The sequence below is a fragment of the Natator depressus genome, chromosome 6, assembly GCF_965152275.1.
Source record: "Natator depressus isolate rNatDep1 chromosome 6, rNatDep2.hap1, whole genome shotgun sequence".
NCBI classification, from domain to species: domain Eukaryota; kingdom Metazoa; phylum Chordata; order Testudines; family Cheloniidae; genus Natator; species Natator depressus.
This window is the reverse complement of record NC_134239.1, coordinates 23,706,983-23,723,951: the sequence shown is the minus strand read 5'-3', so window position 1 is coordinate 23,723,951 and position 16,969 is coordinate 23,706,983. Positions and strand designations below refer to the sequence as shown.

At 39.3% G+C, this 16,969-nt stretch overlaps 1 protein-coding gene across 2 annotated transcripts in view; it reads left to right on the top strand.

Moving 5' to 3' along the window:
- The window catches only part of CHID1 (chitinase domain containing 1), a 241,024-nt gene that overhangs the window by 82,789 nt on the left and 141,266 nt on the right, over window positions 1-16,969 (top strand). For both annotated transcript variants that reach the window (XM_074954813.1, XM_074954812.1), the window contains exons 9-10: window positions 13,442-13,543; window positions 16,629-16,784. In XM_074954813.1, the coding sequence (XP_074810914.1) occupies window positions 13,442-13,543; window positions 16,629-16,784 (258 nt within the window). The remainder of the gene's footprint in view (window positions 1-13,441; window positions 13,544-16,628; window positions 16,785-16,969) is intronic.

Here is a 16,969-nt window from a genome sequence, read left to right as displayed (position 1 = left end):
ATGCCTCAACCCTGACCCGGATTACTCTCCTGTCGTGGGAAGAGGATGACAGCTCCAGGCGCATTCAGTCCTTGATGTCTGCTGACTAACATTTACATACTTTTTATTCAGGACATGACATTGTTGGCAAACTCCCTACTTCTTGACTTCTTTTTCTGGTTTAGACCAGATGGGCCACAGGTAATGATTTTGGCTTTTGGAAAAGTGTGTTGACACTGCACAGCAGGAGCAGATCATGTGCTCGTTTCTGTTTGGAGAGCAAGTACTGCAAAAGCAACAGCTGGGATGGAGGGGGGATATGTATCAAGGAAAAATGCCAGCCCTCACTGATCTGCATAAATTTCATTTGGTACATAAGTACTATGTTGTTTCCAGATCAAAATGCAGTAAGTCTTTACTTGTCAGCTTGTCAGCTGTTAAAATTCCCCAGTGATCTGAAGCACTCTTGCCTTGTGAACTGTCCTCTGACAACACTCTTACTTTATGAATCTTCAGCTCTTGCATTTGACATTCCCAACTGGCTTGTTAGTTTTCTAAATTGGCACACTCTTCTGTTCCAAGAAGTCAGTCAGGAGGTTCTTGCCTTCAAAAAATTTAAAATACTTGAATAGTTTAAAAAGCCTAGAATGCTAATCCACAGCAAGTGGAGAAAATTGGGCATACATAGTAGGATGTGTGTTAGTTGTGACAGCAAGTGTGTTGATATTGCAAATCTAGGCATCCTTAGTGAACAACTGGTAAATAGCACTTTGGGTCTCTGAAGAAATCTGAATGTTAGTCTCCTGTTCTGGAGTAACTGCAGCTGTGGCTAAAGCAGCTGAAGGTGTTGAAACTACAGGGTAGACACTTTCACTTTTCGGCTTCTGAATTTAAACCACCATTTATTTTGAACTATGGCTCAGCCTGAATGATGTCTGTTGGTGTGAACCTCAAAGAAATCGCTCGCTTTACTTGTATGGCTTTCCTTTCATCTGTATGTCAAGCTGTTGTTGTCTTAAAGTAGAGATAATACCTTCCTTGGAGGATTTATAATTTGTTCAGCATATTGAGATCCCAATTCGAATTTGTGGCTTCCATAATATGTTTGCTACTAACTATAGGACAAATCAACCAGTGCCTCCAGGCCAAGTACTTTTTCCATGCCTTTAGTATTGTAAGCTCTGTGAGCAATTTCCATACATGTGTATGTACATAATTTAAAGTACACACTTTAAGATGTTGTCTTTTTAAGAAGCATTTTCCTGGTCAGTACCTCACTCTCTTGCTGTTATTCAACAGTTGATTGATTTTTGGAATGTAGTTTTTACAGTTTAAAATTTAAAAGGCCTTAAAACTGCATAAGTAGCTTGAATTTTTTTTCCAGTGTAAGCTGATCAGTTTTAGGTTTCTTCAAACATAATGCAGGGGGAACAATATATGGAGGCTGGCAAGGACATGAGTTAAGCTTGTCCATTCCTGAGCAAGCTCGTAGAGAAGCTACTCAAAGGACAATTTCAAGCTTATCTAATGGAAGCTAGTATTCTAGACCCTGCACCCTCTGGATTCACATCAGGACATGGAACTGAAACTGCTTTAGTGGCACTAGTGCATGATTTCCTGCTGTTGATGGGTAGAGGGCAGACATCCATTTTCATCCTCCTGGAACTAGAGGCATTCAATATCCTTGACCATGAGATACTGCTCTCTCACCTGAGAGAGGTGTCAGGGGTCCTGGGTAATGTGCTAAAATGGTATGACTTCTTCCTGGAGGGGATGCGCTCGAAGAGTAGTGATGATAGGGAAGATACACGTCCACAACTAGACCCTTGTGGAGTACCACAAGGATCAGTTCTCTTTTCTGTCATATTCAGCATCTACGTGTAACCACTGGGTGAAATTATATGACAACGTGGACTGAAGTGCCAGCAATACATAGATGACACAGCTCTACTTACCACATATTATCAAGATATTTCAGTGCTTGGACAAGATCAGCTCATGGATAAGGAATGACTGGTTGAAGATATACCCAAGGAAGACGGTGATGGACAGGGAAAAGCATTTGACGCTCGCCAAACTTACAAAAAGTGCCCCTGGAATTTTGCTCTGTTCCACCTTTTGCTGCTCTCTTTCATGGTAGCAATCATCTTGTCCAGCAGGGTCTTTGATGTAAAGGCTCTGACAGCTAGTCCACCTTATACTCTTTCAGAAAAACAAGGCTTTTTTTGCACTTCATCCAAAGCTTCTGACTTTCATCTGAAGTCAGTTTCTCTGCCTGTTTTCTTATCAAATCCCATAACTATCTTGGGGAGGTCATGCTATGTATACAAACATAGGAGCTGTTGGCTACTATTTAGAAAGAACAAAGCCTTTCTGAAAATGTTAGGTTCTGTAACTGTGTGTGTGGACACACAATGCCTACTGAATGGTTCTCTGGAGACAATAGTCCAAAACGGCTATTGTGTGTGTGGTAAGTAATTCCCTCTTTTGCCCATTTCAATCCTGATTTTTGGAAGCTTGGGACTGGAAATACAGTTAATGTAAATATTACTACAGACCTGACACCAGCCGAAGTCAGTTGGTTACGCACACTGTGCAAACAGTAAATTCCTAGTTTATACAGACAGATTTAATTATTTGTATTACTATATTGCATAGGAGCCTTAGCCATGGACCAGGACCCCATTGTGCTAGGTGCTGTATAAACACAGATCAAAAAGATGACCCCAGTGATAGATATGTGAAACATTAAAAGCATCTCAGTATAAATAATTAGTTTAAATCTATGCTGCAGACTGTGCAAAGCTGAGTTTTCAGGTAGTGACTGTTGTGCATTTTAAACTGTTCTAGAGAAAAGGAAGAGTTTATAATACAAAGGGTGCCTGGAATAGATATCTATCTCAGTGCAAGATTTAAACGTTCCTTATTGTTGGTATTACTGTTTTAATATACATGGTTAGTTGCAGTGCGGGTTTTTATCATTGAGTAAATTGCTAAGTTAACATTTCAGGTATTAATATATATGCATGTCAAAATCTTTTTTCCATATTATGGGAATTTCCTCAAGAATAATAAGAAAGGAAGAAAAAAAAAAAAGGGCGTGCATGTTCCTAGACCCAGACAGTTTAGCACTTGTGTTTCTTTTATTTATTGGCAATTCGCTCTGAAACTATATCAGTTTTGCCTCTGTTTTCAGATATCAATTTCCTGATATCATGGATCTCTCCCTCTTTTAGGCACTTTTGTGACTTACTTGTACATATTCTCCTGTGGCCCTGGGTCTGACTTAATCTTCAGTTAATACTGTTAGCTTGTGCAAACTACCCAGTTAGTGAGATGATATATTCAGCTATACTATCCAACCGAATAATTGCCATGGGATTTTCAAGCAATTCTGTGAAGATCTTTCATCGCAGGTGCTGCCCAAGGAGGGGGAGGGGCTATATTAATTTAGATGGAATAGATGGGCCAAAGGTGTTAACATAACCCAGTAATGTTTAATGTCCAACATTAAACAGTGTTAAAGAAGGTTTGGGATTTGATATACCGAGAGCTCAGTCTGCTTAGTATCATGGCAAAGACACCATTAAAAATCCTTTTAACCTTTTATTGAAGATAAAGAAAAGAAGAAAAGACAGTTGAATCATTTGAAATGTAAAGTCTTAGGGCTTTCATTTTAACTACATCCCTTATTCCCTTTCCCTGTTAGATGGAGAGAGTTCTATAATGGGAAAAGCCCCTTGTGTGATCATCTCTTGGATGGCAGAAGAGGAAAAGAGAAGAAATGAGATGGCATGGGCTGGAGCAGTTGTTGTTAAAGTCCATTTAATCCCAGGTGGTGGCTGGAAGTCAGCTGTAGCTGGTAGGGGTGGCGAAGTCATCTGGGACCTCTATTTGATCTGGCCTGGTCTGGTCTGGACGTCTCTCAGGATCAAGATGATGAAGACCCAGGGTCCCAGAAGACAGTGGGGGTTGGCAGGTATGATGGTGAAGCTTGCTCCAATAGTCAATTTTTCTCCCCAAACTCTCTTTAAGGACCCATAAAGGAAATGTAATAGCTCATCTCCTCATTATTTTGTCCACCAATTAGACCTTTTTTCTGAAACGCCAATTCCGGTTCACTGATTTCTGGTTTCACACTTTTCTTGTTCACCTGGCATGATCTTAACATAGTTCTTGAGTTATATCAGTAGGCCTTTTTGTTTGGACTCATTCAGTCTTTTCATCTCTTTCATACCTTTTCCCATCAACATTTATTATAAATTATGTGATGTCTTATGACGTTATAATTTGTTCAAGTACTTCTTCTTTTTTTTTTTTTTTTTTTTAAACCGTTGAGCCTGCTATTAGGGTAATAGTCTCAGTTATCACAATGATGTGGCAGGTTCTTTTCCTTGCTGGCACCCCCCCTGTTGACAGCTAGTCCGGTTCTGCAGTGGTCTTCTCCTTCTCTGGCTCAGCCATCTGGCCAGGTCACGCATTGAGGTCTATCCCTTTCAGGGTATATGAACAGTCCAGCAATGGGTAGCCCTTTAGTTAAAGTGAGGGGCATATAGGTCAGGGTCTTAGGATCTTGACTCTTCTGTCTTCAGGGCCTTCTCTATCTAGATTGCCCATATCATGGTTAGATTTCTGTCTTTGGTGCTCCTAGGGTTTGGTGGGGGAACCTGGGCTCAACCCTTCACTGGGTTCTGATCCAGGGCCCAGTGGTTAGCACTCTGGGGTGCAGGAAGTAGCTGCTTTACTGCTGCCTCTCTGGATCACTTCCTACCAGTTCCCTCTTTTCACAATAGATAAAGACTGTTAATAACTGGAATCAAAGATAAAGTCTCAGACTTCCTGAGAATCTTCCCTTTGGGTTTGGCAACATTACTACACAGCCGGGCCTCAGGCAGCAGGAGCGCCTGCAGTGCTCCTTTCTAGGAACTCAGCATGTAGGTCAGTTCACCTCTATTGTCTGCTGCCCTACTGAGCTGGCCTGTTCTTCTTCTGAGCTGCTCCTCCTCCAAGTTGTGCATGCTTTGCAGGTGTCGTGGTTGGGGCTGCCTGGGCCCAGAACAGCTGCTTAACTTTTTCCTTACAGATGTGGGGTTGTATATACCCATCATAAGTTTCTACTCATTAGATCTGGAAGGAAAGGTTTTTGTGTTTCCATTAGAATCGCCCCCTCGCTTTTGTGATGAACTCTTGCAGACATTCTTTCTCTTACTGAAGGTAGGCTTTTATGTCGTTGGAGCAAAAATGGCTTGGCAGTCAGGCAATTTGACAAAAACAAGGTTTTGTATTTGTGGGTGGGGGGAATACATGCGTGTTCACATGTGTGTAAAAATAAAAATGGCACTAGCAGAAGTGGGGTCGTGACAGATGCTTAGGAAGTGGTCTTGCAGGTATCAAACCCAGGGGCTTGGGAAAGGGAGGACAACAGTGTTCCAGAATTGCCAGTGTAATAGTGAGGAGAGTGTTCTGGGGTGGTTAGAGAGCTGGAGAGGACCACAATGGAGGGAGCTATAGCTGAGCTGTGGTGACTGAGCTGGCCTTCGGGAATTGTCTCTGTGTGCAAATTGGCTTACTGCTGTTTAAGATGAGCAGTACTCGTGTATGCAGAGGTGTAAATAAGTGTAAGTAATATACACTACTCTAGACTCAGAATCACTGATTTCTCCAGCAACAAAATGACTTGCTGCAAATCTCCAAAACGCCTTCTCAAAAGAGCAACAGTTTTCTTTTTTCCAATGCTCAGTGCCTGTAGAGCTGTAATGGCTGGAGGCAGGCAGTTTTAATATGGCATGGCAAAATAGCCCTCATTGAAACCTCTTGAGTATTCCAGTGAAAATGTAGCTTTGACTTGTATGCAGTGAGATTTCCAACCCCAGAATCAGTCTCTGAATTCTTGTATGGTTTTCAGCACTTACCAAAGATATGAGCAAAGGGAGGCTGTATCACAAAATGCACGACAACTTATTTGAATATTAAGCATGCATGTTTTCTGAGGCAGGGCTCTACTGGAGCCTTGACATGTTATGTGCGTGCTGAGGGAGAGACTTCATCTGGCCTGTGCACATATATGCAGGAAGGTATAGCACGAGCATTTCCCCTTCCACCATCACATGTAGGAATGAACAACAGTCTCAGTTCTTGTGCCCATCTGAGTTCAAAAACTGCATGGCCCAAAAGGGAGGGTGCCCGTAGCCTTGGCCTTGCACCCCTTAGCACTGGCAAGAAGAGAAGGAGATGCTGCTGCGCTTCTTTAAAGTCCCCATCAACCTACATATAACTCAGAACTCACTGTGTATTGTTTGCTTTTATCTCTCTGGAAGTCTTCCCTTTATGCACCCTGACTCAGCATGTCTATGTGCTTTCCTGACAGCAAGAACTATGTCAGTAATTATCATTCATGGTTCTTTACTGCAGTGTCCTGTCAAGGCCATGGCATTGACCTGGCTGCTACATCCAATGCTATCACAAGCACAGATTACTTATATTTCAAAATGTTGCTTTACTAGGCGACAAGTGCTTCAGGGAGCTGTTATCCCTGCCCTTGACTTGGTGAGCCAGAATTTGACACTTCTGCTTATTGTTGCAGCTACATTTACCAAAATGACGGCTGCCACCAGGATTCTTTCTAGGAAATAAAATATCTGAGCCATTGTATATCTTATTTGTGTATTTGGCTAGCATTAGCCATGTCTGCATTCGTGTGATCCAAAAGGTAGAAATTCCAATGAAAGCAGCCAGCCTCTACTTCTTAACAATAAAGGAGAACCGATTGAATGTAAGAATAAAAAGGGGTCCTGAAACCACTGACCATGAGCAAATTGAATTCTGTGCATTGAGATCACAAAATTCAATAGTACAATGGTGTTAAATTTCAGGGAACCTAATTTTGAGGAAATATGAAATCCAGTAAGGAAGATCTGATGTGGGGAGAAGCTTTGCAAACTACTGCTGTGGGGAGAAATTGGGGGGTTATACAAGATATGACAATTAAGCCATTACTGAGTAGATGACGTCTGAAATAGAAGCATAGTGAATAAGGAGCCAACAGTCTCCTTCATGAAGGAGTGTTCAAAGACCAGAGGATAGAGAAAAAGCCCTGTACTGTAAATGGAAAAGAGATGAGGTAACCAAACAAGAACATAGTTTAAACTTGCAGAGAAAAGCCAAATGAGTTATAGGAATCTTTGTATTTACCTTGCCTCATTTGCAGAGTAAGTATAATGAGACAAGAAATGGCAGAGAAAGTAGGTCCATTTAAAAGTAAATGAAAGTGGATTGAATGGCTGATATGCTCAAATATTTTTTCTATTTTTCAACAAGAAATATGTTATCAGTGGTCATGAAGTGAGAACCTTGTAAAAAATACTTACCAATAAAGCCCAGATGGGTTTTTTTGGAATATCTGAACATAAACTATTTTAAAAGTCCAGATGATATGCATCCTAGGATACTGAAGAAATTGCTATAGCAAATGTACTGTACCACTGTCAGTTACTTCTAAAGTGACACAAAAGCTGGAGAGGGACCACAAGATGGGAGAAAAACAAATATAAAGGGGAACTTTGAACAAGTAATCCTGGCAATAGCCATTTCGTAAGTCTAGCCTCCTTTTCCTAGTAAAGGAACAAATTCCAAATTTTGCGGAGGTTAATATAACCATGAGCAAGAAGCATCATGAGATTAAAGAATAACTCTAAACAAACTTGATTGGGATAGAAATTTAAAAAGTGGTGAGTGGTAGATGCATTGTAATATGATTTTAAAAGAACTATTGACAGTACCTCAAAACTTGGTACTCAGTTCATACAGGTTTTGATATAAATGCTGATCTGTGAATAAAAAAGTGCCATAAACAAAGTTATGATAAATGGCAGAATAACAAGTTGGTAGAAGTAGGAATTGGAGTAATGCAAGAGACGTTTAAGACAGCTGTTAAATATCAGATATGTCGTCAGTAGAACACGTTAATTTGAAGTTGACAGTAAATGAAGAGTATTTGATAACACCACTGAGCGCTGAAAATAAGCTATTTAATGGGAAAGGGAAACATGGAAATCAGTAATGCTAAAGACTTTACTGAATTTCAGAATCATATTTAGTTTTAGAATTAACATGGACAGCAGAATAGCAAAAATGGGCCATGCAGTTTTGGACTGCATATGCAGATATATTATAAGAAATAGGTGATTTCTTTCTGTAGGGTTGTGATATGATCGCATATGGAATGCTATGCTTAGTTCTGGACTCGTCAGAAAAATACTGACAAATCTGAGGGAGTTTCTAGAAACAGGTAGTGTGGCCTGGGGGATTGAAGGGAAATAACTATTTTACCCTGAATCTATAGCTTGTCTGAGCAATGACCAAGTGGGGATGTAAACTTATATATTTAAATGTGTGAACCATAGCAAGTTAAAGGAATTACTTAGCCGAATAAAAAGTGATATAGTTAGGAGTGGCATGTAATGAATAAGCAAATAAAGATAGGCTCAATATCAAAGGAAAATTTTCTGCAACGAACTTCCAGTCAGCCAATGCCTTTGGCACGGTGTGTGCATTCAAATTAAATCTAGATTGGATGGCTGTTTCCAAAACTGGATGCCTGGAATTTGTTGGTGTTGAATGGGGTTTTAGAGATAATTGCATTCAACAGTTGATTACTTAAAGAATCAAGTGGGACTGCCCGAATGTGTCTGAGTAGAATATTAAGGAAACTGAGCCTCATTTGTTTGTGGGAGAGGGGAGAAAAGCCCAGATGCAAATGTATGTCATGCCTGCTTTTTAGAATGGAGTAAAAGGATTTGACATGGCCTGACATGTAAAAGGAACACTTCCCCCTCCTCTTTTGTAGATACTTTCTCTTGATACTGAATTATGTCATTTATAGAGGATATTGCATAATTACCATATGTTTGCACACATTAAGAACTGATTTCTATTTTTATCTTCCTTATGGAAGATCACATTTCTCTCACATTCAGTGCTTCATTTCACACTTCTTTAAAAAAGAATGCATATTTGTTTAGGCCCCAAATTGCACAGTCACCTTTTTAACTGTGTTGTGGTAAGCTCAGGGGGCAAAGTTAATTCCACACAAAGAACTTCTTGAGATATTGTTCTGTTAAATATCCTGATTTTTTCCTAATGTGTGCTTGCACATCTAGCTTCTCCCCCTTAATAGTTGCACTTCTGTGAACAGATCAAGTCACCTTCAGTCAACTGAGAATTTAATGACGAGCTGCCTCCAGTATGCGCATTACATATTTCTGATAAATGGTGGTGGGGGTCACTGCAACTGCACTGACTCTAATACATGCTTAATATGCAAAGCCTAGATGAAAGACAGGCTTTTGGCTAAAACACAGGATTGCAAGTCCCTTGATTCTCATGGCCTTGCTATGTATCATCAGGCAAGTCTCTTGGCCCTCTGTATATCAATTTCCTCAGCTGTGTACTAGGGGAAATTTCTGCCTTGGAGTGGAGTTTAGGATTAACTTAAACTTTGAAGTGATTTGAGATCCTCAGCTGAAAGGCACGTTAGCAGCACAGAGCTTGTGTAGCCTAACCAGAAGAAGGCTGAGGGGAGAGATGATTGCTCTCTATAAATACATTAGAGGGATAAATACCAGGGAAGGAGAGGAGTTTTTTAAGGTAAGCACCGATGTGGACACAAGAACAAATGGGTATAAACTGGCCATTAACAAGTTTAGGCTTCAAATTAGGTAAAGGTTTCTAAGCATCAGACAAGTGAAGTTCTGGAACAGCCTTCTCAACGGAGCTGTGGGGGCAAAAAACCTAACTGGCTTCAAGACAGAGCTTGATAAGTTTACGGAGAGAATGGTATGATAAGACTGCCTACAATGGCGTGGAGCTGATTTGCGACTGCTAGCAGCAAATATCTCCAATGGCTGGTGATGAGACACTAGATGTGGAGGGTTCTGAGTTACTGCAGAGAATTCTTTTCTGGTGTCTGGCTGTTGGGTCTTGCCCACGTGCTCAGGTCTAACCAATTGTCATATTTGGGGTTGGGAAGGAATTTTCTCCTGGGTCAGATTGGCAGAGACCCTGGGAGTTTTTCACTTTCCTCTGCAGCACAGGGCATGGGTCACTTGCCTGTTTAAACTAGTCTAAATGGCGGATTCTCTTTAACTTGTAGTCTTTAAATCATGATTTGAGGACTTCAGTAACTCATCCAGAGGTTAGGGGTCTATTACAGGAGTGAGTGGGTGAAGTTCTGTAGTGTGTGACGTGCAGGAGGTCAGAATAGATGATCATAATGGTCCCTTCTGGCCTTAAAGTCTGAGCGTCTATTCTCAAGTATCAATTCTTTTAGAATTCTAAAAATTATTAAATTTTTAATTTTAATTTTTTTTAAATTAATCTAAAAATTAAAATTAGAATTCTATCCTCAAGTATCAATTCTTTTACTGAGAACATTTCTGAAAGGCCCTGCGTTGGGCAAAATGACTCCCCCCCCAACCGCCCAGCTGAGGGGTTTCGCAAATTGTTTGTGCAGAATTGATTGACTACTGTTGAATTGAAAGTGATAGATGTTTACACCCTCTGTCGATGGAGCATGTTTCTGTAGGCCTTTGTACCTGGCCAATCGTCCTTTCTTATGTAACGCCGCCTCACACAGGGGTGTTGCCAGTGGGGATCAAACCTGAGGTCTCTGGAGCTAAATGCGTGAGCTGCTACTGCATGAAGTAAAAGACAAGCTCATCAATTTTTAGCTGCCTAGCCACCGCTAGAGGGGAACAGAGCGCCACTCCCAGCATGCGGAGGGTTACACTTATTTGAAACAGTTCAGCTACAAGCCTCTGTGTGTGAGACGATGACAGTGTTTTGTGTGTCTTTTCCCCATTCCTTGGCAGTTGATTTGAAAAAGGGAGAAGGGGGTAAGTTGCATCAGAGTTTCATTAAAGTATTAACCTGCTTAATCTACCAAGCAATGCAACATACCATAAAAATCTAATGCTTGCTATAATTACTCCTTATGCTTCCCCCCCAGAAATAATCAGAATCAATTTACAGAAAATGCATTTTGCTGGGGTTGAGGAAGGAAAACTGTTTTGCCTACAGGCATTCAGGTAACCATGACACTGTAACAAAGACACTCTGTTTGATTTATTCTCTTAGAAAGTTTGTGATTTAAATTTGCAATAAAATGGCAGGTAGATCACGGTTGAGAAAACTGAGGCTCACACATGGGTACCAGAAGAGGAGATCGGGTTTTTAATTTGTGCTTGAAGCCTTGGGGAGAAGAGAAGGACTCCTTAATGTGGCAACTAAATTACTGGTTCTTGGAACACGAGGCTGCCATAGCATATATCAAAACAAAACAGTTGCCAACATGTTTATCTATACTGAAAGTAAATAATCTGATTCTAATATGTGCTTTGTCAGATCAAATGTGACCTGACTTGCAAATATCATTCATACTCAGTCCACGTATGTCAATATGCGCACATGGAAAATGACTGTTCCACACCACTTCTTAATTTCTGCTTCATTAACTTTTTCCCATAGTGATGGAGCCAGGAGTTCGTTTTATTTGCAGCATTTCTCGATAAAGGATAGTAGTAACATTTTTTGCCCTCATAAGTGTGTTCCTATAAAGCTATTGGTCAGGAAAAATTGTGAACTCTGAAATATATTCCCTCTAATTCCTTTAATGGGAATTACGTTCACTACATTTTGTCCGTGGGTGACACACAGAATAGCAGTACACATACTTGCAAGTACATAACTTTGCTCTTTTCTGTTAAGTAAAATGGAGTTTGTAGCAACCCACGCACATTGTTCTTTGTAGAATTCCTCTTTGTGTTTAGCTCTGCTTTAGGAGGGAGTGAGCTGTTTCTCCTTTTCTCTCTCTCTCTCTCCCCCCCGCCAGCTCTCCCAGATCCCTATGGCTGGGGACACAGGTGTTCCTTCCAATGTCTTCTCCCATACCTGTCCTCTCTTTGGGGTATGTTTTTATCAAGGCTGTCTTATATTTCCTGGGGAGAGTGGTAGGAAGAGGCATAATGCTGCTTTAACTTGCCTTGATGTTATGACCATTGCTCTTTGAAGGAATTTCCAAGAGTACCGAGTGAGTATGTCCCAATTTACCTAAAAAGAAAACAGAAGAAATTCAGGGGCCTCTAAATGTCCAGAACTAACCAAATACATGAAGTTGGGTTGGAGACTTGACACTTGGTTATATAAGTAAGGGTCATTCCAAAAATAACAAAAAACCCTGAAAGATTTTTGTTGGTTTTGGAAGAGAAATTTGTTAAATTCATCCCTTTACCTAAGCCTGCAGTAGAGAAACTCAAGCATTGGTCCTTGAAGTCAAGAAAATTCAAGGCACGCATTTATAGAATAGTATTGTGCCATTTTTTTTCCCTCTACCAACTCAATTTAACCTGAATTCCAGGTTTCACTAATCTTCCAGGAAACAAACCTCTCCTCTTTGTTCATTTTTTCCCTTTGTCACACTCTCCAGATTTTAGATTCCCATCCTCTTCATATAGGATCATGGGTCATTGCTTAAAGTCAGTTGTTGGAGGAAAATGGCTAAATTTTAATAAGGGAATTCATTCATCCCCTTATATAGGCTTGTACAAAAATACTAGATCTCACAGGAAAAACAGTCTTTTGGATCTCTAAGCTATACATCTTGCCTAAATGGTGTCAAACTGCTTGACCTCGGTAAATTAAATCTCAGAATTGAGTAATTGGAACACTTTCTCAGAGTTAAAGTAATCCTTATTTCTCTTAGTGCAGCACTTATATCCAACCTCAAAGCAAGTGTACATACCCCCATTTATTGCTGAAAGCACCCCATGTTGTTGTCATTCCATTATTTGGGACTTTGTGGTTTTATTAGCAGTGGTTAAAAAGAAACAAAATGGGCTTACCATGTTGAAAAAATAGTTACCTTAGCACAGTGAAGACTTCTTTTGCCCCTTCCTATATATGAATATGAGGGGAGGGCATTTTCTCAAGAAGTTATCTGTTTCATGTTTTTGTAGGAACAGCTCAATTCATTTATTTATAAATCTGTTTGTTTTATTTTTCAAAACAGCTTAGCATTTTAAATGAAAATAGCAACTTTAAAAACAATTAATTGCTTGGCTTGTCAAAGACTATTAGTGTATTGGTTCAGTCCAATATTACATGAAGAAATTTGATTAGAACATAGTTTTTATATTAATTATATTTATCTTGCAAATATATCTTTAAAAGTATATTATGAATGTCCAGTTCTTTAACACTTTCCCATAGGCAGTGCAGTAGTACTCAATATCTTGTCTTAAAGATTCATTTTAAGAACGTCACCCGAGGTGTCTTGCTGCAATCCCAAAATGAAAGTTTTGTGCTATGTGATAAAAGTGAATTAAATTTAATTCTTCCAATCTAGGAGAGAAAGCAACCCAAAGTATGTTATACTTTCTTTTTTGTTTGTTTGTTTGTTTGTTTAAAGGACCAACCAGCTGGGAATGTTCACAAAGAAAGAATTTGATCAATTGGCCCCAGTAATGGACAGCTTCAGTCTCATGACATACGACTATTCAACACCACAGCGGTAAGGATACATGGCTGGGCACAGATAACCAGAAATTAGTTGTCAGTTATGTAGCTGTGAAAACTACAGCCTTGGCTGATTACAGGAAGAGTGGATAGTTTGTTCCAACTACACCAGATAGGGCTTTTAGGTTAGCAGTTAGGATTATGGATGAAGGCTGAGACTTTCGATGATGTCTAAGATTAGGATACTTTATTCTAATTAACTTTAATGGAAATTGGATTTCCAGATCTCTTAAAGGGTTTTGAACCTCAGCTCAAGAGTTTGTTTGCTAGTAACTGGACATCAGTTTCTTCTATGTAAGATGATCTTTGCTTTGCTTTCAGACCCTAGTTGGTGCAGTTTCAAAACCCATGATGGGATGAATGTACAAGTGTACTTTCATTCTGTGGAAAAATGGTACTGTGCTCAGCTGATGTTTGTATTTGCCTAATTTGGTTTTAGAGTAGACTCTAGCATTTAGGAAATTGTTTTTAAATGCTATACTAAAGACTTTCATTCCCACTGGCCATGGTTGACTTCAAACTTAACCTCCTGATAAAAATATACTTCTGAAGCTCCTGATAAATTTACAGTACATAGCTGAAATTTGGTTTCCCAAGGTCAGTATTGAGGTGAATTAGTAAAATCTCCCTTCCGTTAGGAATATCATACCATTCACTTGTACTAATCTGCAGCACTCCTAAGGGACTTTTGTTGTATCTAGTATTTTAGCATTTTGATAACCTCTAGACAGGTTTGTGTTTGGTGCTTGTTTTTCCACCCAAATGTTTAAAAGAAGCTTGTCTTTATTTTTGGAAAAGCGTTTATATAGTCCCTCACTCCCAAAACTTCCCACATCCTGCCTCTACTACTCCTCTTTCTCAGTTTCCACCACTCACTCTCAACAATCCACTCCTAAAGCCCTAGAATAATAATAAAAAAAACATAGCTGGGAATGAGAACTGAGATTTGAACATATTTCTTTTACATTCTCTTTGCTGAAACATGTTCCAGTCCCAGCCACATATGCAGCTGGTTTCTTATGGCTACACAATCAAATGAAAAATAGTGACAAAACGGGAAGCTTGTCAAAGAGACCCCAGCAGTTCTTGCTTAGGATCTCCAACTGCTATTTACTCGTAGCTGGCAATGGAACACAATGCTGCTAAGACTGTATTCTTAAAATGTATAATGTTGCATCATTATCGTCTATATATACTAACTGTATAGACACTTTCAAGATAGAGAATCTAGCAAGTGATACATTATTAGTTGAATAAACAAAGCCTTAAAAACAACAGCATTAAAGAATTGCACAAGTTTGATCTTGAGCTTGGTATCAAAATCAAACAGCTATAAGATACCATTTTAATCTGAGGTGGAATTTTGGTGGAACAGCAACTTTGGTTTTAAACAGTGTTATGGAGACATTTTGAGTCAGTTCTTTAACTGATGCATACAATTACTTAAATCTGCTGTTGCTGCAGTGCAGCTGCTCTTTCTTCACAAGTTTCAGAGTAGCAGCCGTGTTAGTCTGTATTCGCAAAAAGAAAAGGAGTACTTGTGGCACCTTAGAGACTAACCAATTTATTTGAGCATAAGCTTTCGTGAGCTACAGCATGCATCCGATGAAGTGAGCTGTAGCTCACGAAAGCTTATGCTAAAATAAATTGGTTAGTCTCTAAGGTGCCACAAGTACGCATTTTCTTTTTTCTTCACAGGGAGTCACTTCTTTTAGAGTCTGTAATAACACCCGTCATGTCCATTATTAAAAGAAATGTGATTTTATAGTAGTACCTTATCTTGAGACAGGATTTTTTGACTGGTTTTAACCTTGTATTCTGAATTTCCTTGGATAGGTCTTATCTAGGCTTGGAAGGATTAGTTTTTTTTAAAATTGGTAAATGTAAGTAAGCATCAATTTTACTGTACATGCACAAACCAATGAAAAATACTTCCATTGGTGATCAAAATTTACAGCTAGACAAAGTAAGAAAAATTCTCCTTGAGAACTTATTAGAGTTTGATTTAAGGCTATGTACTTTGTATATTTCAACATACGATGTTGAAAATTAGTGTTTTACTGGTTATAAAGCTTTAAATATTTGAATTTCTACATCAACTATCATTAAATAATTGTCTGACTCCCTATAATTTCCTGCAACTGTGAAATTTAAATTGATGAAAATAGGAAAAAAATGCTTAAAAATAAACATTGGTATCTGTTGAAATTATAAAAAAAAAAAAAATCAAATTCTGCCACGCCCAGTCTTAACATATGAACTATAGGACACTGCACCCATTTTGACACTACACCATTACCTTTAAAGATGAACAACTCATAATTTTTAGCAAAGTATTTTCTGAACAGTATGCTTACTATTTTGATTTTATTCTTAATTGTACAGATATCCAAAACACTTTGAGGTAGATAGTCACCATAGGGTGAAAGCCATTGATGTTCACAAGACTGCAATATGTTGTTCCTTATGTTAGGCTACTGAGTCTTGGTGCACATGATGACAGTCAGTCTGTGTGGTCCAATTGTTCATTTTACAAACATGGCTTTTCCTTATGATGCCATTGCCCATCCAGATAATTCTGCATTTATTACCACAAGGTAGGAATGTTAAGCAACAGTGGATTAAATCCTGCTCACCAATTGTTGACTCCTTGTGTGAGTAAAATGAACAGGATTAGGTCCAGTGTGTTAAATGTTGCAACGTAACAGCAAACGTCAGAATGGTATACTAAACAATTCAAGGCACTGAGGATTTTGAATTCTCTTGTGGACATTATCCTAAGCCCAGTGAAGTGGAAAAATGCTAGGTGGAAGCCTTCTCTTCTGACTTATGTGAGATGTTTCTTTGCCTTTTTGTGCTAGGAAGGGATCATAATGTCATCTGAAAATCAGGTTGTGTGCTTTATGCATCAAGCTAGAGTTCAGACTACAAGGGGCTGCCCATTTAGCCTTTGTAATTTTTCCATGTGCCATAGTTCGCTCATCAAGTTATAATTAGTTCAAGAATACAAAGCTGCTGTTATCTGAAAATAAACACTTACTGTTTCTGACATCCTGTTTATTCTATTGCTGACCCAACAGGCCTGGCCCAAATTCCCCTCTTCCCTGGGTACGGGCCTGTGTTCAGGTGCTTGATCCTGAATCCAAATGGAGGAGTAAAATTCTGCTGGGGCTGAATTTCTATGGCATGGACTATTCAGCACTGGGTGCTTCTGGAGAGCCTATCCTTGGTAACAGGTAAAATGTCTACAGATGGTGAACTTTTATTTAAAGTTGATGTCTTTTACAGTTTTAATAATTAGTGTTTAGAAATACTGACTTGCAATCATAATGGCAGTGGCAAAAATGATCAAGGCTTTAAATTAAGTTGTAGCTTCAAGAAATTCTCTCATCAGCCATAGAAAATAGAATAGGGACTTTGT